Source organism: Anolis carolinensis, chromosome 2 (genome assembly GCF_035594765.1).
Source record: "Anolis carolinensis isolate JA03-04 chromosome 2, rAnoCar3.1.pri, whole genome shotgun sequence".
NCBI classification, from domain to species: Eukaryota; Metazoa; Chordata; class Lepidosauria; order Squamata; family Dactyloidae; genus Anolis; species Anolis carolinensis.
The window spans coordinates 140,586,041-140,613,098 of NC_085842.1; the positions used below are offsets into that span (position 1 = coordinate 140,586,041).

The 27,058-nt window shown below is 42.7% G+C and overlaps 1 protein-coding gene across 1 annotated transcript in view; it reads left to right on the forward strand.

The window, feature by feature from the left end:
* The first annotated feature begins 7,820 nt into the window (after nucleotides 1-7,820).
* Nucleotides 7,821-27,058, forward strand: part of tbcd (tubulin folding cofactor D) — a 171,594-nt gene continuing 152,356 nt past the window's right edge. Inside the window, exons 1-7 of the mRNA XM_062970687.1 lie at nucleotides 7,821-7,977; nucleotides 10,008-10,224; nucleotides 13,237-13,287; nucleotides 16,054-16,151; nucleotides 18,549-18,650; nucleotides 20,854-21,000; nucleotides 25,009-25,064. Of these exons, the coding sequence (XP_062826757.1) occupies nucleotides 10,032-10,224; nucleotides 13,237-13,287; nucleotides 16,054-16,151; nucleotides 18,549-18,650; nucleotides 20,854-21,000; nucleotides 25,009-25,064 (647 nt within the window). The 5' untranslated portion in view covers nucleotides 7,821-7,977; nucleotides 10,008-10,031. The remainder of the gene's footprint in view (nucleotides 7,978-10,007; nucleotides 10,225-13,236; nucleotides 13,288-16,053; nucleotides 16,152-18,548; nucleotides 18,651-20,853; nucleotides 21,001-25,008; nucleotides 25,065-27,058) is intronic.

Below are 27,058 nucleotides of genomic sequence, written 5' to 3' on the forward strand. Positions count from 1 at the left end.
ACCAATTCAAACCTTTCGGTCCAGAAGTTCAGCAGCTCAGCGCTTTAACACGCTGCGCCATCAGGGGATATTATTTCCTAAAGGTTGTGAATATACAATATTTCTGATTGGTTTTTTTTGTCTGTTGGAGGCAAAATGATTAGGATGTAATGGCTTGCAGCTTTAAAGCCTGGTTGTTTCCTCCCTAAGTGAATTTTTTGTTAGGAGGTGTTAGCTGGCCCTGATTGTTTCCTGTCTGGAATTCCCTTGTTTTCAGAGTGGTGTTGTTTGCGATATGTTATGTGTTTCTACTGTCTGTGTCCCTGAGAAAACAGAGGATTTGCCAGACTTTGATGATGGGAATACTTTGTTGGGAGGTGTTAGCTGGCCCTGATTGTTTCCTATGTGGAATTCCCCTGTTTATTTACTGTCCTGGTTTTAGAGATTATATTGTTCTGCATTATTCTATCCCAGTAATTATTTCATATTAAAGTAGAATCTCACTTATCCAAGATTCGCTTATACAATGTTCTGGATTATCCAACGCAGTCTGCCTTTTCATAATCAATGTTTTTGTAGTCAGTGTTTTAAATTCATTGTGATATTTTCCTAAAGGTTGTGAATATACAATATTTCTGATTGTTTTTTTTTGTCTGTTGGAGGCAAAATGATTAGGATGTAATGGCTTGCAGCTTTAAAGCCTGGTTGTTTCCTCCCTAAGTGAATTTTTTGTTGGGAGGTGTTAGCTGGCCCTGATTGTTTCCTATGTGGAATTCCCCTGTTTATTTACTGTCCTGGTTTTAGAGATTATATTGTTCTGCATTATTCTATCCCAGTAATTATTTCATATTAAAGTAGAATCTCACTTATCCAAGATTCGCTTATACAATGTTCTGGATTATCCAACGCAGTCTGCCTTTTCATAATCAATGCTTTTGTAGTCAGTGTTTTAAATTCATTGTGATATTTTTGTGGTAAATTTGTAAATACAGTACAGTAGAGTCTCACTTATCCAACATAAACGGGCCGGCAGAACATTGGATAAGCGAATATGTTGGATAATAAGGAGGGATTAAGGATAACTCTATTAAACATCAAATTAAGTTATGATTTTACAAATTAAGCACAAAACATCATGTGAGACAACAAATTTGGCAGAAAAAGTGGTTCAATACACAGTAATGCTATGTAGTAATTACTGTATTTATGAATTTAGCACCAAAATATTAATGAAAGCATTGACTACAAAAATGCGTTGGATAATCCAGATAGTTGGATAAGCGAGTGTTGGATAAGTGAGACTCTACTGTAATTACTACATAGCATTACTGCGCATGGAACTACTTTTTCTGTCAAATTTGTTGTATAATATGATGTTTTGGTGCTTAATTTGTTTAATCGGCTTTTCCTGAATCCCTTATTATCCAACATATTCACTTATCCTGCCGGCCTGTTTATGTTGGATAAGTGAGAGTCTACTGTATATTGATAATCTTATATTATCTGCTTAGAAGTGGATTATATGAGGCCCCTTCTTCACAGCTGTATAAAATGCACACTGAAGTGGATTATATGGCAGTGTGGAGTCAAGATAATCCAGTGCAAAGCAGATAATATAAGATACTAAATGGGTTATATAGCTGTGTGGAAGGGCCTTGAGTCTACACTGCCATATAATCCAGTGCAAATTAGATAATGTGTGGAAGAAGCCTAAGTTAGGCCTAAATCTGCCTGTCCCCTAACTGAACCCTGGCTGTCCCTTTGCTAACAGGCTGGTTGCTAGGAGACCAAGTGGGCAGAGATTAGCCCTCTAAACTGGCAGCAATTGGATAAAAAACAATTATTGCTCTCCCTCTAATTAGGACTTTATTTTTCTTTTCTTTTTGTTGTATCAACCTTGAGGCATGGATGATGGGTTGTGTTGTCAAATTTTGAGGGCCTGTACTTTTGTTGTTTTGTGAGTCGCCGTGATGCCATCACTCTTTTATATATATAGATTGGATTATGACCTGTTAGGATCATATGGGGTAGCAGGGTTTCAAAAGTGTTCCTTTCATTTATTGGATAAAGAAAGATCACTGGGCATGTAGATACCTTGTTTCTATTTGATGCTTTCAGCAGACAAAGATTCAAGTAGACTTCTTTAAAATAACGTGTTTGTTTTATTCATAACTTCATGTATTTAAATATACAGGTATATTTCCTGTCAGGTTAATCTTTAAAATGTTTCAGTTTATATCTTTAATTTATAATCATTAACATTCTCTTCAGAACTATATTGCTTTGTACAGCTCTCTTTAATAACAGTCTGCTTCCAAGGAAATGCAAGCCTCACCTGACTTCTAGCTTCTAGCACTGGCTTCTGTGCTTAAACAGACTCAAGCCTCAACTGTCATTTCTAACTGTCATCCTTTTAAACATTCTAAACAGTCACTGAAACAGTCACATGGTCTTCAGCTCCTCCCACTGCTTTAAATACATAGAGCTAAGATAACTGCAAACCAGAGAAGACATACACTTAATACAAGACATACAAGTAAACTGACAAAATATAAAACAGACAAACATCAAATACAGGAGGCTTGAAAAGGTTGCTATCTCCAACACAATTAAACAGGAAATAACACTTGCTGACTAGGAACATATTTTCTTTATTATTATTATTATTATTATTATTATTATTATTATTATTATTATTTTGACAAAGACATAGTATGGTAACGATATATATATATGTGTTGGATTTCAGTTTCAGTGAATGGCTAACAACTGGAAGAACATACCTGGTTTTTTGTGCCCCTGCTTTTCCGTTTGTTACTTTTCTGTTCATCTGGCAAGATGTTTTTTTCTTCAAGATAGTCTTGAATTCTGTCAGCTATGATGCTAGTCAGTAGTTTAAACATAGTGGGCAGACACGTTATTGGCCTGTAGTTTCCTGGTGCTGCTCCTTTTGCTGGATCCTTTTGTATCAGGTAAGTTCTTCCAGTTGTTAGCCATTCACTGATACTTCCTTTCTGCAGCATCTCATTGAATTGTTGGCCCATTTTTCCATGTAAACTAATCAGATGTTTGAGCCAAAATCCATGAAGTTGATCACTACCAGGCGATGTCCAGTTCTTGACTTTTTGCACTCGTTTGCTGATCATTTCAGTTGTTATTTCCATCTGTTCCATTTTGTTCTGTGAGAATTTTCCTTCAAACTCCTTTATCCACCCAGCGTTTTTGTTGTAGTTCTTATTATTTTCCCAAAGTTCTTTCCAGAACTTTGTTGTTGCAGTTTTCTCTGGCTTTATGGTTACTGTGTCTGTTGTTTGGTTCAGACTCTGGTAGAACCATCTTTGGTCTGATTGAAACAGTTGATTTTGTCTGTACTGGATGATTCTGGCTTCATATCTTTCAATTTTTCTGGCTGTTGCTGTAATTTGTTCTTTCACGATTTCCAAAGCTTCTTCAATTTTTCTGGTGTTCAGCCAGTACTTTCTGATCAGGTATTGCTTGATTTTGTCATTCTTCAGTTTCTTCTCTTTTATATTTTTCAGGTTACTTGCATCTGATTTAAGTTTCTTGATTTTCAACTCTAGCCTGACCTTCCACTTTGGTTTTCCAGTCGATTTTCTTTGGGGCTGCCTTGGTTGTAGGAGCCCAAGCTCTTCTGTTACTATTACTGCTGCACTGTAGGCATACTGGTTTGTTTGTTCAATTGATGTTATTTGGACAGTGGAGAGTACTGTATTCACATCTTTCATGAGAGGCGCCAGGTGTTTCTTGGGCACTGTTTTTAGAGTTGGGAGCCGCTGTCTTATTGCATTTGCTGCAGCATGAGCCATGATCTTATCCTTGAGCTCTTGTTGTCTTGCTGTCAAGTTTCCTGGTGGTTCAACAGGTGTTTCAAGTGCTGGTTCCTCAAATTCTTGCAAAAGCTCCACACTTTCTTCTGCTTCAATCTGATCCACCATTCCAAGTGTTGTTGGAGTCTCTGCTGCTGTCTGTGCTGTGGTGTGATTGTAATTTGCTTTTCAGATTTTCTGGATTTTTTCAAGTTCAACTTCACTGAACACTTTGTTTCTGATTATGAATCTTCATTGGTCAGCCAGTCGGGGTTCTGTTATCTGTGAGTCAGGGTACTCTTGTTTCCCGCAAAACTCACAACAACGCATCATGACTATAACAACACAACTAAATGCCCCAGAAATACAAAACTTGGCAACACAATGCAAAAGCCTTGCCTCCTGGTTGTAACAACACAACCACACCACAAAACCACAATCTGGACCCACAAAACTCACAACACATCATGACTATAACAACACAACTAAATGCCCCAGAAATACAAAACTTGGCAACACAACGCAAAAGCCTTGTCTCCTGGTTGTAACAACACAACCACACCACAAAACCACAATCTGGACCCACAAAACTCACAACACATCGTGACTATAACAACACAACTAAATGCCCCAGAAATACAAAACTTGGCAACAGAATGCAAAAGCCTTGCCTCCCGGTTGTAACAACACAACCACACCACAAAACCACAATCCGGACCCACAAAACTCACAACAATGCATCATGACTATAACAACACAACTAAACGTCCCAGAAATACAAAACTTGGCACACAACTAAATGCCCCAGAAATACAAAACTTGACAACACAACGCAAAAGCCTTGCCTCTCGGTTGTAACAACACAGCCACACCACAAAACTACAATCCGGACCCACAAAACTCACAACAATGCATCGTGACTATAACAATACAACTAAACGCCCCAGAAATACAAAACTTGACAACACAACGCAAAAGCCTTGCCTCCCGGTTTTAACAACACAACCACACTACAAAACCACAATCCGGACCCACAAAACTCACAACACCGTATTGTGACTATAACAACACAACTAAACCGGATGGCCATCTGTCTGAGCGGTTTGGGTGGGGTCTTCCTCCATGACAAAAAGAAAGAAAGGGGTTGGACTGGATGCAAACTACAAATCCCAGCACCCCATGGCATGGAGTCCATGCATTTCAATTAGAGGCCTCTTCCTTCTCCCTTTCCCTGCCATCCAACCCACTGACCCAGTTCCATGGTTCCGCAGGCAGGAAAGGCTGGGACAGATAGGATCTCAAGCAATTTATCAATCAACCCAAAAATTGAAGAAGATAACAGACTTCAAATACTACTACTAATGTGAGTATAAAGAAGGGTGGAGGTCATAGCAGAAATACAACCTAATGTAGACTGACCAACACCACCAGACTAAGCCACAGCAACGCGTGGCTGGGCACAGCTAGTGTGTGTGTGTGTGTGTGTATATATATATATATATAAATGTAATGTGCAGTTTAATATAGAGTAAACAACAAAACCACTGAACCAAATCACACCAAATTTGGCCACAAAAGAGTCATCCAATCTATGTCTTTCAATCAATCAAAACGTAGAAAAATAGTCCAAATTACAGAGGACGAGGAAGATCCTTTCTCTCTCTAACTGCCAGTCAGAAAGGTAGGCCCTGCTGCCTTTAGGCCCTGCCCCCTCGTGTCCTAGATTATCTGGATTATATGGCAGTGTAGACTCAATGCCCTTCCACACAGCTATATAACCCAAAATGCCAAGGCACATAATCCACTGTATCTGCTTTGAACTGGATTATCTTGAGTCCACACTACCATATAATCCAGTTCAGTGTGGATTTTATACAGCTGTATAGAAGGCGCCTCATATAAACCAGTTCTAAGATAATATAAGATTATAACTATCATATATAATAATTACTGTGGTATAATAATATAGAACAATATAATCGCTAAAATCAGGACAGTAAATAAAGAGCAAAACTCTGAAAACAAAGAAATTGGAAATTCCAGAAAGGAAAAAATCAGGACCAGCTAACACCTTCCAACAAAAGATTCCCCCATGCAGGAAGCAGCTAGGCTTTGAAGCTGCAAGGCCATTAAATGCTAATCAAGGTCACCAGGGCCGGCCCCACTATTGAGGCACCTGACGCCACCGCCTCGGGCGCAGGCCCGGGGGGGCGCCGTCAGGCTGGGCGGGAGGCGGGGCACCGCCCTGACAGTGCCCCGCCTCCCGCCCAGTGCGCCCTGGCCCGTCTGGCCTTTTCTAGCTGGCCAGACTGCAGCGGAGGTCCCTGCAGGCCGCAATCGCGGCCTGCAGGGACCTCCGCTGCAGTCTGGCCTGCTAGAAAAGGCCAGACGGGCGAGCGGGAGTAGCGTGGGAGGCGGGGCCAGCTCTGACGCCGCTCCCCCCCCCCCGCCCAGCGTGCCTTGGCCCTGCCTCCCACGCAGCGTGGGAGGCGGGGCCAAGGCACACTGGGCGGGGGGGGGAGCGGCGTCAGAGCTGGCCCCGCCTCCCACGCTACCCCCGCTCGCCCGTCTGGCCTTTTCTAGCAGGCCAGAGTTCAGTGGAGGTCCCTCCAGGCCGCAATCGCGGCCTGGAGGGACCTCCGCTGCAGTCTGGCCTGTTAGAAAAGGCCAGACGGGCAAGCGGGAGTAGCGTGGGAGGCGGGGCCAACTCTGGCACCGCCCCCCCCGCCCAGCGTGCCCTGGCCCCGCCTCCCACGCTGCGTGGGAGGCGGGGCCAGGGCACGCTGGGCGGGGGGGCGGGGCCAACTCTGGCCCCGCCCCCCTCACTATTCGCCCTGGCCCCGCCTCCCACGCAGCGTGGGAGGCGGGGCCAGGGCACGCTGGGCGGGGCCAGGGCGCCGGTGGCGGGGGCGCTTTTCAGCACCCCCGCTTCACATCAAAAAATATCTCCGGCCGGCCCTGAAGGTCACTAATCGCACCACACTCGCATGTTGTGGACAACACATTGTAGCCCCATTGCTTAAGGTTGGCTCTGCATCTTGTGGTGCCAGAGTGCAGGCTGTTCAGAACCTTCGAAGTTGCCCAGTCTTCTGTTTTCCCAGGAAGGAATCTTTCATCTGGCGTCAGCCACTGATTGAGGTTATGAGTTTTAGCCTGCCAGTTTTGGACTCAAGTTATCTCTGTATATCTAGAAAACTATTTTTGATTTAAGGCGTTGGCGTGCTGGCTGATACCAGAAGAGGGGATGGGTCGGAAATGTCAATGCCTTGGCTGCGATGAAAAGGCCCCCCTCCACTGCCTCAAGTACATAGAGCTATGGTAAAACTGCAGACCAAAGAACACACATACACTTCAGCAATTTATCATATTATAAACAGATGAAACATTAAATAGAGAAGGCTAGAGAAGGTTGCCTATTTCCAACAGTTTCTTAAGTGGGTGGCTCAGTAGTATTTAATGAATGTGATGAAGTGGATAGTCATAGCAATGCTTTGCTGGCATCGCTCCTCCGTGTCATCCGGAGAATGACAGGAACACTTCTTACCAGTATGGAAGGAAGCAAGGGAGGCCTTGTTTTGGCGCAGCGGTCTCCAAAACAAGGCTGTGGACGTCAACATCCAGAAGACCTAGCCAGCTTGGCCAGCAGGCAGGAATTCTGGGAGTTGCAGTCCAAAATGGCTGGGGAAATCGCTGGGTTGCTGGGTAGTGTCCAGGGTGGGAGAAGGAACTCGTCTGTTTGAAGCAGGCGTTAATGTTGCAATTAGCCACCTTGATTAGCGTTGAATAGCTTTGCAGCTTCAAGGTCTGGCTGCTTACTGCCTGGGGGAAATCCTTATTTGGGAGGTGTTGATTGATTCATGTCTGGAATTCTGTTTTCTGAGTGGTGTTCTTTATTATCCTGAAATCACTGTTGGGGGGTGACGTCATTCAGACTTCCTGCCTTCTCAGCTCAGGATAGAGTGGCTGCCTCTCCCAGCAACTGACGGGTCTTTTTCTTCCTCCCGCCCTTCCTTCTTCACATCAGCCAATCACAGCCTTCTGTCCGCCCGTCGGGCTCCACCCATTTGGTTGTGTTTCAGCTCTGTCGTTTCGAGGCATCTTGACTCTCGTGGGGCGCCGTACTGAAGAGGCCCGGCTCTAGCAGGCGGCAAGACGAAGTATTATCGCTGAGGTAAATGGGGAACCACAGGGAGGGAGAGAGAGAGAGGCGCCGAACCCTGGGCGATACCAATTGGAGGCTGCTCAGGGTCGTGGCTGGGCAGGAGCACTATTAGTAGCGGAGGGGCCCTGAATAGTAGACTGTTTCTGTCTGAAGTGCTTCCACCCTGTGAACGGAGGGGGATGCGAAGTAGGCGGGGCTAACGCACTCAGGAAGGAGGGCACCGCCTGGCTCTGAAATAGGCTGTCAAACCCGCTTCATTTCTAAGCTGCATCTCCGGGGCCTCGATATTTAACGCAGGGCCAGTGCTAGGGCAAGCATTACTGATGAATGAAGAGAGGCCATTTGGACTTCATCTCCCAGAAGCCTCTGCTGCCTCAGCCAATGATAAGGGATTCTGGGAGCTGTAGTCCAAAACAGCTGAACAAACACAGACTCCAGTTCAGCTCCAGGATCCCCAAAGGCTCCCAAATGGTCCAAGTGGGATGCTGAGAGAGGGACCCCTTTGCTTTCTAACGCCTCGCTCCACACAAAGTTATTAAAAATATTGTATATGATGAAATGAATATCTGTATAAGGTGTGTGTATGTGAAACAGAAATGAATTTCACATTTACCTTGGGTCCTATCTCCAAGGCATCTCACTGTGTGTGTAGATCAGGCATGGGCAAACTTGGGCCCTCCAGGTATTTTGTCCTTCAACTCCCACAATTCCTAGCAGCCAATAGGCTGTGAGGAATTGTGGGAGTTGAAGTTCAAAATACCTGGAGGGACCAAGTTTGCTCAAGCCTGGTGAAGATGCAATTAGGGGTATTCCAAAATCCGTGGCAGGGAAGGGAAATCTGAAATAATGCTGGTCCCAAGCATTTCAAGTAAGGGATGTTCATGGTTTGAGAGAGACTGGTTCAGAAATTTCTGAGCGTTGTTTCTTCACAGCTCAAAAGATGTCATAGAATCATAGAGTTGGAAGAGACCTCATTGGCCATCCAGTCCAGGCCCCTGCAAGAAGCAGGAAGATTGCATTCAAACCACCCCTGATGGATGGCCTCCAGCCTTTGTTTAAAAGAATCCAAAGAAGGAGCCTCCACCTCACTCCATGGCACAGAGTTCCATTGCTGAACAGCTCTCATAGTGAGAGCTGTTCAGGTGGAATCGCCTTTCTTGTAGTTTGAATCCATTGTTCTGCGTCCTCGTCTCCACAGCAGCAGAAAACAAGCTTGCTCCCTCCTCCCTATGACTTCCCCTCACATATTTATACATGGCTATCATGTCTTCTCTTAGCCTTCTTTTCTGCAGGCTAAACATGTCTAGCTCTTTATCTAGACACTATACTCCTATTTATGCAGGCCAAAATGCCATTGGCTTTTTTAGCTGCCACGTCAGATTGTTGGCTCATGTTTAACTTGTCCACAAGGACTATAAGATCTTTTTCACACATACTGTTGTTGAGCCAGATGTCCACCATTCTGTATCTTTGCATTTCATTTTTTCCTATCTTTGACAATACCATTGGCCCTTGGCATACATAAATCATGCATCCATAGATTCAATCTCCCATTGCTTGAATTGATTTTTTTTCAGGGGGGATTCCTGGAAACAAATCATGGGGCCATTGCATATGCAAATCCAAATGCATCAGCCTCCCCCCAGTAAACAATATTCTTTAGAGCCTTGTGAGCTCTATTGGATTCCATTGGATTCTGCCCAGTTTTTGCTTATTGTATACACTTCCCAACAAAAATATAATGTAATGATAATGTTGCTCTATGGTTTTGTTTCATTTTTGAATGAAAGAAAGAGAATATTGTCCACCCGGGACAAGATATCTAAATCTCACTTGTCTAGTTTCCAAGAGACCTCACAACCTCTGAGGATGCCTGCCATAGATGTGGATGAAACATCAGGAGAGAATGCTTCTGGAACATGACCATACCGCCCGGAAAACTCACAGCAACCCAGTGATTTCCCCAGCCATTTTGGACTGAACAGTGAATTGTTTAATTTAATGTCAGTGCAAATGTTGTTTTCTTCTACTTTTTCTAGAGAAGGATTTGTTTGGAGCATAAAATGGTTTTAAACGAGATGGACAATGGCGGACCTGAACAAGAAGACAACAGATTGCTGGAGCCTGATGTCATTGCCAAAGGAAACATACTTGAGAGTTTTACAGAGAGTAAAGAAACACAGGAGTTGATTCATAGTCTCAGATTGGCTCATGAAAATCTGACGTTGCGAGAAACAGTACTTGAAAAATTTAAAGGTACAAATGTTTCCTTTTTGTACAAGCAGCTCACTGGGGCTTTGCTTTTAGACCTTGCAAGCGAAGTGGTTAAAATGGCTTTTATTAATTGAACTCTGAATTCCATGGTATACTTAAACTAAAATAGACCCACTGCATATTTATATCTTTTTAATTGTGTGGCAATACTTTTAATGTAAGCCGCTTTGAGTCTCCTTCTGGAGAGATAAAGGGGGGCATAAATAAACCTAATAATAAACACAATAATAATAATAATAATTGTTGCTCAGATGATTCATTGGAACTTGTGCCACAAATACCATCTGCCTGCGACAAAAAACTGGTGGGATCACAAGCTGGAAAAAGTTACAGAGAATGAACATGTCAAGCTACTCTGGGACTTCCAAATTCAGACAGACAGAGTTTTGGAGCACAATACTCCTGACCTCACGATCGTGTTAAAAAACAAAGTGGATTCTCGATGTTGCAATCCCAGATGACAGCAGGATTGAGGAGAAACAACTGGAAAAGCTGACACGATATGAGGATTTAAATATCGAATTACAAAGACTCTGGCACAAGCCAGTCAAGGTGGTCCCAGTGGTGATCGGCACACTAGGTGCAGTGCCTAAAGACCTTGGCCTGCACTTAAACACAAGCGGTGCTGACAAAATTACCACCTGCCAGTTGTAGAAGCCCATCTTACTGGGATCTGCACACATTATTCGCCGATCCATCACACAGTCGTAGACACTTGGGAAGTGTTTGACGTGTGATCCAATACAACAGCCAGCAGAGTGTCTGTTGTGGACTCATCTTGTTGTGTTTCAAGATCAGGTGGCAGAGGACTCTTACAAGTAAAACAAGCAGTCAAAGAAGAAGAACATGCCCTGGCAGAATATGTAAAGCAAAGTGAAGGACCTGCTTTGATTGAAGTCAAAAATCAGAAACTCCTCAAAGCATAACAGACAAAAAACAAGTAGAAGAAAACCGCACTACAAACTACAGCTGACAGCTGGCACAATAAAACATTGCATGGAAAGTTCCTGGACAAAATTGAAGGAAAAGCTGATAAGGAGAAGACCTGGCTATGGCTCACGAATGGGACCCTGAAGAAGGAGACAGAAGGCCTGATCCTTGCAGCCTAGGAGCAAGCCATCAGAACAAATGCAATTAAGGCCAAGATCGAAAAATCAGCTGATGACCCAAAATGCAGACTGTGCAAGGAAACCGACGAAACCATTGATCATATCCTCAGCTGCTGTAACAAAATGGCACAGACAGACTACAAACAGAGGCACAACTATGTGGCCCAAATGATTCATTGGAACTTATGCCTCAAGTACCACCTCCCAGCAGCAAATAACTGGTGGGATCACAAACCTGCAAAACTATTGGAAAATGAGCACGCAAAGATACTGTGGGACTACCAAATCCAGACTGACAAAGTTCTGGAACACAACACACCAGCCATCACAGTTGTGGAAAAGAAAAAGGTTTGGATCATTGATGTCACCATCCCAGGTGACAATTGCATTGACGAAAAACAACAGGAAAAACTCAGCCGCTATCAGGACCTCAAGATTGGACTTCAAAGACTCTGGCAGAAACCACTGCAGGTGGTCCCGGTGCTGATCGGCGCATTGGGTGCTGTGCCAAAAGATCTCAGCCGGCATTTGGAAACAATAGACATTGACAAAATTACGATCTGCCAACTGCAAAAGGCCACCCTACTGGGATCTGCGTGCATCATCCGAAAATACATCACACAGTCCTAGACACTTGGGAAGTGTTGGACTTGTGATTTTGTGATACGAAATCCAGCATATCTATCTTGTTTGCTGTGTCATACAATAATAATAATAATAATAATAATAATAATAATAATAATAATAATAATAATAATAATAGCTGTATTCTGCTTGGCATTGTGAATAGGATATGAATGAAATTCAATAGGACCCACATCCTTAAAACATTTACTAGGGAGTCATACTGATTAAATAGAGAAAAAGAATTGCTGAGTTGTTCTGTACATGGCATTAGTCAGGACAGTCCCTCACAAACCTTCATCGGTTGCACAACAATTTGTACCAATTTTGAGATATGAAAATTATTAATTTTAGTAGATCCTTCACATTCAGAGTTAGAGGTGCAGGACCCCCACAGAAGTTGAAAATCCATGAATATAAGGCCCTACCCCCCCCCCTCCAAATTTCCTGTTCTTCTGACAAAGCCAACCCATCAATTTCCAGACTTTAACTGTAGCTGGTGCTGTTGGAAGAACAGGAGACTATGAGAAGAAGATGGTGAGGAATAGCTGTGGGGCAAGATGTTGAGTTTTTTTCTGCCTGGTCAAAAGAAAAAAAGATAAAATCTAGTAGCTTTTGCACATGTATTGTTGTCATTCTAGTGCCAAATATTTTTTCTATTTTACAGTTGGCTCTCAACTTTTGCAGATTTTACATGGGTGGCATTGAGTATTTGTGAGTTTGAAATGCCTCCTCCTCCTCAAGCCCTGTCCTTAGGAGGTGAGCGAGAAGGCTGTTCTGGAGGCGTTTGTGCTTCATCTCTGTTCTGTCCACTGTCTCCCTTTCTTTGCCCTGGTGAAACAGACTTGTGGCATGCAGGTGAGAGGAGGAGCTGGTCTGAACAGCTTTAAATTATCCTCAGATCCGGTGCCTTCTCCCCCCTTCCTATGTTCCATGAATCTCTGTTCTGCCTGTGCATTCCCCTCTGCTGGAGATATTTACATTTTCCCCTAACCTCTGTGAAATTGGAGGGGCAACTGAACAGCACATTTGTTCTTTTTCCAATAAGAAAATAAAAAATATTGACAGTACAAAACCACCCCAAGAAAATTAACTGATTTTGACTACCAACTATAGCACTTGTAGTAGAAGGGCCACAGTGTTATGGCGTAAATATAGTCCAGAGACCTCACAAGAAGGCCTTCTCTTCATGCTAGGTAGTTCACAGATTGATTTAATAACATTGTGAAACTGATTGATCTTTGATTATTTCCTCTTTCAGTTATAATGGACAAGTACCAAGAACAGCCTCATCTTTTGGATTCTCATTTAGGTAAGTTATTTATATATGTATATATAAATATAAATTCTTATAGAATAATATAAATTTTTATAGAATCAACAATGTTTAGTCAGCAAGGAAGAAATACTTGCAGGAGTGGGGGATGAGTCTCTATATTAAAGGTACTTCTAAAAATGGATATAAAATTATTGGCTTCCCACAGCAATCTTTTCGCCCCTTACCAGTGTTTCTAGTCATTGATATGGAGTTCCCTGAAAAGTGGAAAGTGAAAATGGAAAGCATACTGTCTTGTGATTTTTCCCAAATGGAATATAAGAACTCAACTCAAGGAAGAGTACAACTCAGCCAAGAGTACAAAGTCCAACAAATTCCTCACTTGCCTTGCAGATAATTTTATGGTCCAGAAGGTAGAAGAGGCAACAAGGGGATCAGCAACTCTTGATCTAATCTTAACAAATGTGGAAGACCTGATCAATACAGTTGAAGTGGTTGGATCCTTAGGGGCAAGTGACCATGTGCTCCTGCAGTTTGCAATACAAAGGAATGCTGAAACTAAGACAAGTCAAACACGCATTCTGGACTTTAAGAGAGCTGACTTCCAAAAAATGAAGGAATTACTGAGCGGCATTCCATGGACGCCGATATTAAAAAACAAGGGAGTTAAGGATGGATGGGAGTTTTTCAAAAGTGAAATACTCAAGGCGCAAATGCAAACAGTGCCAACAAAGAAGAAAAATAAGACAAGTGCAAAGAAGCCAGAATGGATGTCCAAAGAACTTCTAACTGAGCTAAAGCTCAAAAGTGACATGCACAAGAAGTGGAAAAGGGGAGAAATCACCAAAGAAGAATTCAAACGTATAGCCAACACCTGCAGGGAAAAGGTTCGCAAGGCTAAAGCGCAAAATGAGCTCAGGCTTGCCAGGGACATAAAAAACAACAAAAAAGGCTTTTTTGCTTACGTTGGTAGAAAAAGGAAGAAAAAGGAGGCGATAGGGCCATTGCAAGGAGAAGATGGGGTGATGGCGACAGGGGACAGGGAAAAGGCAGAACTACTTAATGCCTTCTTTGCCTCGGTCTTCTCAGAAAAAGAAAGCCATCTTCAACCTCAGCAACACGGAATGGACGAAGGATTGGGGGAAATCCAACCCCAAATAGGGAAACAAGTTGTCCAGGAACACTTGGCCTCTCTAAACGAATTCAAGTCCTCAGGGCCAGATCAGCTACACCCAAGAGTACTGAAGGAACTAGCGGAAGTTATTTCAGAACCACTGGCAATTATCTTCGAGAGTTCTTGGAGAACGGGAGAAGTCCCAGCAGATTGGAGGAGGGCGAATGTGGTCCCTATCTTCAAGAAGGGAAAAAAGAACGACCCAAACAATTACCGTCCGGTCAGCCTCACATCAATACCAGGCAAAATTCTGGAAAAGATCATTAAGGAAGTGGTCTGCGAACACTTAGAAACAAATGCGGTCATTGCTAATAGTCAACACGGATTTACCAAAAACAAGTCATGCCAGACTAATCTGATCTCTTTTTTCGATAGAGTTACGAGTTGGGTCGATACAGGGAATGCTGTGGATGTAGCGTACCTGGATTTCAGTAAGGCCTTCGACAAAGTCCCCCACGACCTTCTGGCAAACAAACTAGTAAAATGCCCGGTTCTGTTCAACATCTTTATTAACGACTTAGACGAAGGGTTAGAAGGCACGATCATCAGTTTGCAGACGACACAAAACTGGGAGGGATAGCTAACACTCCAGAAGACAGGAGCAGAATTCAAAACGATCTTGACAGACTAGAGAGATGGGCCAAAACTAACAAAATGAAGTTCAACAGGGACAAATGCAAGATACTTCACTTCGGCAGAAAAAATGGAAATCAAAGATACAGAATGGGGGACGCCTGGCTTGACAGCAGTGTGTGCGAAAAAGACCTTGGAGTCCTCGTGGACAACAAGTTAAACATGAGCCAACAATGTGATGCGGCTGCTAAAAAAGCCAATGGGATTCTGGCCTGCATCAATAGGGGAATAGCGTCTAGATCCAGGGAAGTTATGCTCCCCCTCTATTCTGCCTTGGTCAGACCACACCTGGAATACTATGTCCAATTTTGGGCACCACAGTTGAAGGGAGATGTTGACAAGCTGGAAAGCGTCCAGAGGAGGGTGACTAAAATGATTAAGGGTCTGGAGAACAAGCCCTATGAGGAGCGGCTTAAAGAGCTGGGCATGTTTAGCCTGCAGAAGAGAAGGCTGAGAGGAGACATGATAGCCATGTACAAATATGTGAAGGGAAGTCATAGGGAAGAGGGAGCAAGCTTGTTTTCTGCTGCCCTGCAGACTAGGACACGGAACAATGGCTTCAAACTACAGGAAAGGAGATTCCACCTGAACATCAGGAAGAACTTCCTCACTGTGAGAGCTGTTCGACAGTGGAACTCTCTCCCCCGGGCCATGGTGGAGGCTCCTTCCTTGGAGGCTTTTAAGCAGAGGCTGGATGGCCATCTGTCGGGGGTGCTTTGAATGCGATTTCCTGCTTCTTAGCAGGGGGTTGGACTAGATGGCCCATGTGGTCTCTTCCAACTCTACTATTCTATGATTCTATGAAGAGGCAGAGAGCTCTTGAATAGCCTTTATTTCCTCCCTGAGTGCCCCTGTGTAATTGTGAATATGTGCCGTAGAAGACAATGAAAGAATGATTTATAGGTTTCACCTAAACTTGGAATTCACATTTCTGAATTTGTTTTGCAAACTTATTCTTTCTCTGTTCCATCAATCTTTTCTTGCATTTCTTCTAGAGTGGATGTTGAAGTTGCTATTAGATATTATCCGAGATGAAGCTTCTCCCCCATCTTTAATTCATCTGGCCTTTCAATTTCTTTACATTATTTCAAAGGTAAAAATGGATTTTAATTATATATGTAGCTTAATTATTACTATCAGATTATATAAATGCGTAAAGTATTGCAAAGCCATCATGACCTGTATTTGTTGCAGAAACTACATAATTAGTTGAACCTATTCTGAGTGGTGTCTTCCATTAATGTTTGTTTTGATTAATTAAAGCAAGAAATTCAGACTTTCCTGTAAAGCTCTTACTGTTTCCTAATATAAAAACCTAATCTAAAAAACCTTCCTATTTTAAAGCCTGCCTGAAAAAGGTTTCAACCTGCTACTGGAAGGATAGCAGGGAAGGGGGCTATTCTGGCTTCCCTGGGCAGGGAATTCCAGAGTCGAAGGGCAGCCACTGAGGAGGCCTTCTTTCTCACTCCCACCAACTGAGCTTGAGATTGAAGTGGGACTGAGAGAAGGACTTCTCCTGAAGATCTCAGAGTCCAGGCAGGTTCGTACAAGGAGATGATTCGTACAATATGAACTTGAGTCAAAGCAGCCAAGCACCAGTTCAGGACCTGAACAGCCTCCTTAGCAGCAGGTGGAAAGGAGTAATAGAGTTGAACGTTATCTGCGTACAGATGACATCCACCTCCAAAACTCCGGTTGATCTCTTTCAACGGCTTCATGTAGATGTTAAACAACATGGGGGACAATACTGATTCCTGCGGGACCTCACAAGACAATGGTTGTGGGGCCGAGCAGGTGTCCCTCAGCAACATCTTCTGGGAATGGTCCTCCAGGAAGGACCAGAGCCACTGCAGAACAGTGCCCCCAAGTCCCATTCCCACGAGGTGTCCCAGAAGGATACTGTTCTGTCACGTGCTGGGCCTGTGACTGATTGTCTGTTATATAGGACGTACACTTTACGCCCAGCGGGAAGGCAGGGTGCCTAAAGAAAGGGTGTTGAGGAATTCCTTGAAAAGATGGCCTTGAAGTCTTTTAAAGAAATAACAAAGTCTTTATTGACGAACAAATAATAAATCTTCGAGGAGTCTTGTCCCACAGGACAGGCGATTGGCTTTGAATAACTGTGGAAACCCTCTTATAACCCCTCCCAGGCTATCTCTTATCTGGGCATAGCTCTGGGACCCACTGCCAACTCCAAGTGCGTCTGGTTGTTGAGTGGACCTACCAGCCAATGGCTTGCAGATGTTTCTGTGCTGTTGTTCTGTATCCCCGGACGGTCTTTATCCCTGGTATTTTTTAACCCTGGTGCTCTTTATCCCCGGTGGTCTTGAAATATGAAGCTTTTTACGAGACGAGCTGGTCTACGTCCTATAGATGAGCTTCCTAAGTGAGACTAACTTAAAAATGGCTCCTTCCCTCCCAGAGCCCTGAACAAGGGGCGGAACCAAACTTAATGGTGATTGACAGGTGGCCTGTCCTATGATTGCAAACATTTGCAGCAAGAAAGTAAAGTAGAAGGTTCTGGTACAGCTGTACCAGCACAGATACCGTGGTCTACAGTATCGAAGGTCGCAGAGAGATCCAGGAGAACCAACAGGGACACATTCCCCCTGTCCAGTTCCCAGCGTAGATAATCTAATAAGGTGACCAGGGCTGTTCCAGTTCCATGCCCCGACCTAAAGCCAGACTGTGACAGAAGAACCCCTGGAGTTGCAAGGCCACCACACGTTCCAAGACTTTGCCCAAATAAGGGAGATTGGACACTTGCCAAAATTTCTCTGAGTGGGGTCCAGTGAGGGTTTTTTCAACAGCGGTTTGATGATAGCCTCCTTTAGGCCCGCTGAAATCTAGCCTTCTTGTAAGGAGGCATTAACCATCACCTTCACCCACTTGGCCCAAACCCCTCTGGCTTCCTTTATCAGCCAGGATGGGCAGGGGTCTAGGATTCATGTGGTTGCTCTCACCTCTCCAAGGATCTTGTCCACATCCTCGGGTTGCACTAATTGAATTGTCTCCATTAAAACTCGACAAGCAGGTGCTCGTGCTATATCTTCAGTTAATGTGTAGTTCAGGTCGGAGCAGATCAGAGCTACTTTGTCCATAAAGAATCAAACAAATCTTTACAGCGAGCTGCTGAATGGTCAGGGATTCTGTCTTGAGGGACAGGATTCAGCAACCCTCTGACCACTCAAAACAGCTCTGCTGGATGGTTCCTTGCGGATGCAATGTCATCTGCAAAGGAAGATTGCTTTGCAGCCTCGATTGCCAGATGACCAGAGCATCAGCAGAAACACCTACTGAGGTGACGGGAATTCCCCAAAAGCCAGCAGGAATCCTTCTGGATCCATAAGCTTCCTGGGGCAGACATTTGAACACTTGAGTTGTATATTTTACATTAGGATGCTGAAAGATATCTTGGGAGAGTTTTGTCCTATAAGTTTCTCAAATATAAATTTTCTTTTTTAAATATGAGAACTTTTTATTTTATTAGGTCCGAGGATATAAAACATTCCTACGACTGTTTCCTCATGAAGTAGTTGATATGCAACCTGTTTTGGATATGCTTGTGTGTCAGAATCCAAAAGACTGTATGGTGAGTTATTTTTTCTTTGTACTTTACAGAGAAATTGTAGCTGCAAAAATGTACGTGGCAATCTGAGCAGATAAATAACAAATAGCCGTTAAGATGTATTTGTTTGAAGGCCATGTTGCTAATCTAATATTGGACAGTAGGAAGGATGAATAAATAAATATAGGTAGAATATCTCTTATCCAAAATTCCTGTGACCAGAAGGGTTCTGGAAATTGAAAACCCTGTATTTCTATATACAGACAGTCCCAAGTTACAAGCATTTGACTTAAAACGACTCATAGTTTAAAATGGAGGTGAGACAACAGGAAGTGAGAGAAATCCACTCATGAAAGAGTTATCATGGGAAAAAGGTATCTCCACTGAAGCTTTCTCACTAATCCTTGTTTCCACAACAAGCCAATTTTTTTTCCAAAATCCAATTATTACAGGGACAGAAAGTGAGGTGAAATCTTCTAAACAGGGGCACAGACAGCAAAACAAACACCACAGGGCTGTTAACCCTTCCCTATGCTATCCAAAGCTTGCTTATATATGTGTACTAGTTATGCCCGGCCACGCGTTGCTGTGGCATTGTCTGGTGGTGTTGGTGAGAACTTGTTGAGGTAGTGGTGGTATTGAATGTCTGTTGTATGGTTGTCTTTATGTTTAGTGTGCATTTGGTTGTTTGTGTACTGTGAAAGTGGTGAGGGTAGAGGGGGTCTATGTCCCTGTGTCGTATTGTATAGTATTTAATGTTGTGTTGTGAATACTTGGATTGTGTCCTGCTGCATAGTAGAAAGGGTTGGGCTGGATGGCCATTAGGGGTCTCTCCAAACTCTTGTGCCTGTCCCCTGGGCTGAGTAGGTTGCTAGGAGACCAAGTGGGCGGAGCTTAGCCTTCTAACTGGCAGCAATTGGATAAAAACAATTATTCCTCTCCCTCTAATTAGGACTTTAATTTTCTTTTCTTTTTGTTGTATCAACCTAGAGCCGTGGATGATGGGTTGTGTTGTCAAATTTCGAGGTTGGGGGGCCTGTAGTTTTGTTGTTTTGTCCGCTGCCCTGATGCCATCACTCTTTTATATATATAGATGTGTATGTGTGTGGCTAGAGTTACACTTAAAAATGTACTTGTTCTGACTTACAAACAAATTCAACCTAAGAAAAAACCTACAGAACCTATCTTGTTTATAACTTGGGGACTGCCTGTACTTACATAATGAGATATCTTGAAGAATGGGACTGAAGTCAAAACGTTAAATTCATTTATGTTTCATATATACTTTATACACATACCTTGAAGATAATTTTATACAATATTTTACATACTTTTTGCACATGAAACAAGATTTTTCTGCATTGAGCCTTCAGAAAGACATCACTATCTCAGCTATTATGTTGGCAATTTTGGATTTTGGCTCATAGAATTCTGAATTAGTAATGCTCAGTCTGTATGCACATTTTGTCAAATGTGCATGATGTGCATAGCTCAGTGGTGAAAAAATGCTTTGCAGAAGATCCCAAATTAAATTCCTATCTTCTCTAAGATTGTGAGATACCCTGCCTGAAGCCTTGGGGTACCACTGCCAGTCAGTGATGCCAACTGAACTCAAGAGCTCAATGGTATGATTCTGTTCATACTGTCATTCCTGTTGTGAAAAACTAAAGGCATGTTAGGTTTCTTTGCATTATAAACCCTTTTAATAGAACAGCTTTTCATCTTCTTGAAGATGCATTTGTATCCTTGCAATTCATACTAGTTTCTAAATGTCTAGAAAGTTGCAGTTTGAAAAATATAAGCAGTGATCTTGACAAAAAGATCTGGGAGTAGAACCCTCCATTTATGGACCTTTCATGAAATGTCTACCTTATGTTTGCATGTGTCTTCAGAAACCCTGAACTTTTTTGGCAGAGTTCATGGTCATGGGGCTTAGGATTGTTGTTAGGGATGACTAAAATATTACATTTGAGCCTGGTTCCAATTAAATATATGCTACAGTTGTTTTTATGTTCAGTAGAAAGAAATCTCATTAGACCTAAACATAATCCTAGCAATTCTAAGGTTTTTTTCTCCTTTTATTTATATATTTTAATAGCAATCTATATTTTGTGTTTCTGGATAGTTTCACATATGTACATTGCAAGCCTTCTGAGTGCTTTGAATATATATTTTACAGCCTTTATTTTGTGATGAAAATGTGTTTTTCCTCTTTGTACCTTGCTAGACCTGGGAGACTCGTTACATGCTCTTGTTATGGTTGTCCGTAACATGCCTGATTCCATTTGATTTGGCAAGGCTAGATGGAAATATCTCTTCCATAGAAGGAGGCTCTCGCGCATCAACAATGGACCGTATCCTCACAGTGGCAAAAGTGAGTTTAGTTAAACAATACCATTATGATCTGTGGTGTTTTTCTTGCGTGGTAAAAGTATTATGCATTTTATGGCATGGAATATATGACGATCCAGAATGCTTTATTTGTACGTTTACCTTAACAGTACAAACTTGAATTTGAACGATTGTTCCATTTAAATTATTTAAACCTCTAGTTCTTTCTGTCCTGAATATGCAGTTTGTAAATTTAAGCAAATTCTTCAAAAATTAGCTGAAACAAAATTCATCTTGAGTTGTATTGCCTACAATCATCAGGTACAGCTATTTTTAACATGGAGAAAATTGTGCGGCTATATATAAGGAAAATCAATGTGAGAAAGAAAAATGTGGCAACTTTCATTTAGCAGATTTGTGGGTGAACATCAACTGTGTTTAGATTGACTCCTGTCATAAACACTCAGAGTCCTGGGTCTAAATCAGTGGTTCCCAACCTTTGGTCCTCCAGGTGTTTTGGACTTCAACTCCCAGAAATCTCAGTCAGCTTTCCAGCTATTAGGAATTGTGGAAGCTGAAGTCCTGAACACCTGGAGGACCAAATGTTGGGAACCACTGGTCTAAATGGACACATTTATTTATTTATTTATTATTTAAACTTATATGCCGCCACTCCCCTAGGGCTCGGGGCGGCTTACAAGAAAGGCTAAAATCTAACAATTTAAAAACATCTTTAAAATATCTTTTAAAAAAAATCTTAAAAACACTCCCCCAGGGCTCAGAGTGGCTTACAAAAACAGCTAAAATCTAAGCAATTTAAAAACAACAATAGCAGGAATCAAAAGCCTGCCGAAACAGGTGTGTCTTACATGCCCTGCGGAAGACTGATAAGTCCCGCAGGGCACGAACTTCAGGCGGCAGAGTGTTCCAGAGTGATGGCGCCACTGATGTAAAAGCTCTATGTCTAGTTGCTGTTAGGCGCAAGACCTTAAAACTGGGAACTTCCAATAGATCTTGGTCCTCCGAACGGAGGGAACTCTGGGGTTGGTAGGGGGTGAGGCGGTCCCTCAGCTACATTGGCCCTAGACCATGTAAGGCCTTAAAGGTAAGCACCATCACTTTGAAAGTGATCCGGTGCTCAATTGGTAACCAGTGCAGCTGTAGTAGGATTGGTGTTATATGACATCTCATCGGGACTCCCGCAAGAAGTCGAGCAGCTGCATTTTGTACCAACTTGAGCTTCCGGATCACCGACAAAGGAAGGCCAATGTAGAGAGCGTTACAGTAGTCCAGTCTTGAGATGACCGTGGCCTGGATCACTGTAGCTAGGTTGTCCCTTGACAGATAGGGGGCCAGCCGTCTAGCCTGCCGCAGGTGAAAGAAGGCGGTTCTACTAATGGCGGAGCCCTGGGCTTCCATCATCAGCAGAGGGTCCAAAAGGACTCCCATACTCTTTACCAATGATGACAGGCATAGCGCCTCGCCATCCAGGGTAGGCAACTGGATATCCCCACTTTATCTGAAAAAGTGGCTTGAATTTTGGTGGTCTTAATTTTTCCCATCCTGAATACTGTAAGTATGAGAATTTTGAAAAAAATCTTATCCAATACCGAAACCACTGCCCAACTTCAGTAAAGTACAAACCTGAGAAATTGGTGTTCTTGGAGAACTGTTATGGCTGCTAGAAACAGCAGTAGTTTTCCCTACATACCCTGGATGTCTTGCTCTGAGTTTTTCCACCCTACCTCATTTTATTTATTATTTATTTATTATTTATTTATTTATTACAATATTTATATCCCGCCCTTCTCACCCAATAGGGGACTCAGGGCGGCTTACAAAAAAAAACACATATATAAAAATTATACAATGCAATATAAATCAGTTAAAAATTATTATTAACTTACATCAGTATTCATAAAACACATTATAAAATACAGATAGGCGTGTTCAGTTCAAAAAACTGGGTCTGTCGATTGAGTTCCAGTGTACATGATAATAATTAATGCTGCCAATTATTATTCGAAAGCCTGCCCCCACAACCAAGTTTTAACCTTCCTTCGGAAGGATAGGAAGGAGGGAGGGAGCCTGCCTGACTTCAATGGGGAGGGCGTTCCATAGGCGGGGAGCCACTACTGAAAAGGCCCTGTCTCTCGTCCCTGCCAGCCGCACCTGTGAGGCTGACGGGACCGTGAGCAGGGCCTCATCTGATGATCTTAAGCTTCGAGATGGGTCGTAGCAGGAGACACGTTCGGACAGATAAGCTGGGCCGGGTCCATTTCATAGTGTATGAAATATGTATTATGAAAGTTCACAATGGAGCAGTTATGTGTTTTATTTTACTGTATTTTGCTATCTCATGGCTATTGAAGCTGACCAACCAAAGATTCCGCTAGGTAGCCAGCAGCCAGGCTTTGAAGCAGTGAGGCTATTCATTTCAATTCTAGCAGCCTAAAAATCCATTCCCCTAGAACGCAAGTACACAGCCTTCCAAACACCTATTCCATTGTATTCCGGCTCACCAAACAAGGATTCCCATTAGAAGAAAACGGCTTTTGAGGTTGCAAGGCTATTCACTGCTGTTCTACTTGGCCAACAAATGATTCCCATAAGCCATAGCAATGCGTGGCTGGGCTCAGCTACTTAACTATAAAATTAACAATTGCCAGCAACCAGGATGAGTAGTCCATAATATACTAAGCCTCCTTGTCTTTATACGCCTGAGCCCATAAGAAAACTTTTAGTTGTTTTAAAAGGAGGTTAAAGCGGGAGCTGTTTTAATATCTTTAGGGAGTTCCAGAAGCGGGGGGCCATCACAGGTAAGGCCCCCTCTCTCGTTCTCTCTCGTTCCCACCAACCGTGCTTGCAACCCCCCTCTGGCCTGTTTTAGAACTAGGAAGAGCAGGGGTCTACAATACATGTGGTTGCTCTCACTTCTCCAAGGTTCCTTGTTCACATCCTCAGGCTGCACAAGTTGAAAAGCATCCATCAACACTGGACAAGCAGGAGCCAAGGTTACCTGCCCTAGAACCATATCAACAACAGCATCCATGTCGGAGAAGATCAGAGCAAATTCTTCTCAGTGGGCTTATGAATGGTTAGCATTTTACCCATGAGGACCAGTGTGAAATATCCTCCTGACCACTCGAAACAGCTGTGTTGGGTGGTTCTTTGCAGATGCAATGCTGACAGCAAACCATTATTTCTCTGCTGCCTCCATTGCCATGGAGTAGGCTTTCAAATAATAAGCTCTAGCCCTTGCTTGGACTAATTCACTTTGAGTTTTCCACCATCATCTCTTTAGTCTCCATCTCAATTGCTTTATCATTGCCAGCTTCTTGGAAAGCCAGGAGGCTGGTTCGGCTCTGCCCAGTTACAGGAGATGTTCAGGAGCTGTTGTGTCCGCTACCCTGGCCATTTCCCTTTTCTAGAAGTCAGCCAGAGCTTCAACAGAATCTCCTGCTGAGGTAACAGGAAAATTCCCAAGAGCCATCAGGAATCCATCCAGTTCCATAAGGGGTGGACCATCTTAATCAGTCCCCCACCCCTGTGAAGTTCCAGTGAGTCTAAATCTGACCAATGGGTCTAAACTTGATCAGCCCAGGACAACAGAACTATGGAAAATTCCTCCATATCATTATCACCATCATCCCATCCTACACAGAAAATAAGGTCAAGAGTGTGCCTAGAAAATGAGTAGGACCAGACAAAGCTTATGGAAAAAAATGAATGTTGAAAAACTAAATCAGCATGTCTAATTGGACTCTTTTACTTTCCACATATCTTTTTATAATTCATTTAAATAATGAATTAATTTTCCATAAGATTTAGATAGTTATTTCTTCATGGTTTATACTTGTCTTTACTTTTAGATATAAACATGAGAATAATTGACATTCATAATTGACATTATTGGTGTCATTCACTGGGTTTCCATGGCTGAGAGGGGATTTGAACCATGGTCTTTTCAAGTCCATAACAGAATATCTTTTAAGTATTCTGCATGATATCTTCAATGTGGTAAAGCCTTATAACTGTTATTTCTTTTTAGTCTTACCTTATTGTAAGTGACAAGTCACGAGATGCAGCTGCAGTCTTGGTCTCAAGGTAAGTGCTTTTCTGATATGGATAAAATGTATGCATTTTGTGAATTTTATTTGACAGTTCTTCTCCCTCAGTCCAGTGGCAACCCAAGGTGGCATGCCAAATAGATAAATCAGTAGGAGATGACAAAAATCCATTATGAATATATCAAAACAATCAGAACAGACATCTCTAAGTTTTCATAACTTGAAGCAAGTTAGGGTTTAATTGGAACAAAGAGGTTTATTTAAAATGGGACTAGGTTCCTTGTAAGAGTGTGCACATGACCACAAATTGACCACTTCATTTTGAATTTCTGTAGTTCCAGGCAGTATATAAGGCTAGTCCTAAATAGTCTGTGTTTAAATACTATAGATGATCATTAGAATGGACATTTCTCATTCTGAAAATATTGTATGACAGTTTAGGCCTAGTTTTGTGGCAGCATATCCTCATTTCGTAAGAGGAGTGCTTTTGTTTTTATTATTCATTTCTTTCCTGCCTTTCTTCCAATGAAAGATACAAGGCAACTTGTTCAGAGTGTCTGTTTGCCAGCCATCTGATAAGCCATAAGGTCAATTCAGTCCTCTCCTCAAATCTGTTTATGTTTTTGTGATTGGCCTCTGGAGGTAACAGAGCATGTTCAGTCCACATTGGGTTGTTTGTTAACACTCCAGCCTTTCATGCATTATAACTTCAAGAAGCTGGCATCTTCCTCATTTTTTTTCAGCATCACCATTTTGACCAATTGTTTTTACACTTAATCACTTGAATTCAATGTTGAAAGAATGATTCTATATCAAAATTAAAGTGAGGCCTTTTAATATAATGGCACTTTAATGGGCTAATGCAAATCAATTCGTTCTCTTAGTTTTGTGTCAGAAAGTGATGGTTGCAATATTATGAGTGGATTTCTGCAAATATACAAAGGCTTTGTAGGTTAAATTCTCTTTTAACAGCCCAAATATGTGATGAGAGAAATCTAAGCTCATTTACATTAATGTGCCTGCACAATCAAATGATGCCCACGGTTTTAGAGACTAGTCCTGCATTTATATTGAGCCTTCTTATGAAAGCAAGAGTTCCATTTCCCACATCCTTGTAGATAAGTTGTCTCATGGGGTTGTGGGAAGTGCATCCTTTCTGGCAACGTGTTCCTTACTGTATACAGCATTTGTCCTGATTGTAAAGTGACAACATTGTTTGGAAGTTAAGAATTAGTTGCATTATCACTGTCTTGGTTATAAAGTAAAAAATGTATTACGAATGTGACTCTGAAGCCTCCAAGTGATCGTAAGGTTACAGCGAACTTACGTTATAGAATCATAGAATAGTAGAGTTGGAAGAGACCTCATGGGCCATCCAGTCCAACCCCCTGCCAAGAAGCAGGAAATCGCATTCAAAGCACCCCCGACAGATGGCCATCCAGCCTCTGCTTAAAAGCCTCCAAAGAAGTAGCCTCCACCACAGTCTGGGGCAGAGAGTTCCACTGCCGAACAGCTCTCACAGTGAGGAAGTTCTTCATTTCCTGTAGTTTGAAGCCATTGTTCCGCATCCTAGTCTGCAGGGCAGCAGAAAACAAGCTTGCTCCCTCCTCCCTATGGCTTCCCCTCACATATTTGTACATGGCTATCATGTCTCCTCTTAGCCTTCTCTTCTGCAGGCTAAACATGCCCAGTTCTTTAAGCCGCTCCTTATAGGGCTTGTTCTCCAGACCTTTGATCATTTTAGTTGCCCTCCTCTGGACACATTCCAGCTTGTCAACATCTCCCTTCAACTGCTGTGCCCAGAATTGGACACAGTATTCCAGGTGTGGTCTGACCAAGGCAGAATAGAGGGGTAGCATGACTTCCCTGGATCTAGACGTTGTACCCCTATTGATGCAGGCCAAAATCCCGTTGGCTTTCTTAGCAGCCACATCACATTGCTGGGTCATGTTTAACTTGTTGTCCACAATATCTTTTTCACATGAACTGCTGTCTAGCCAGGCGTCCCCCATTCTGTATCTTTGCATTCCA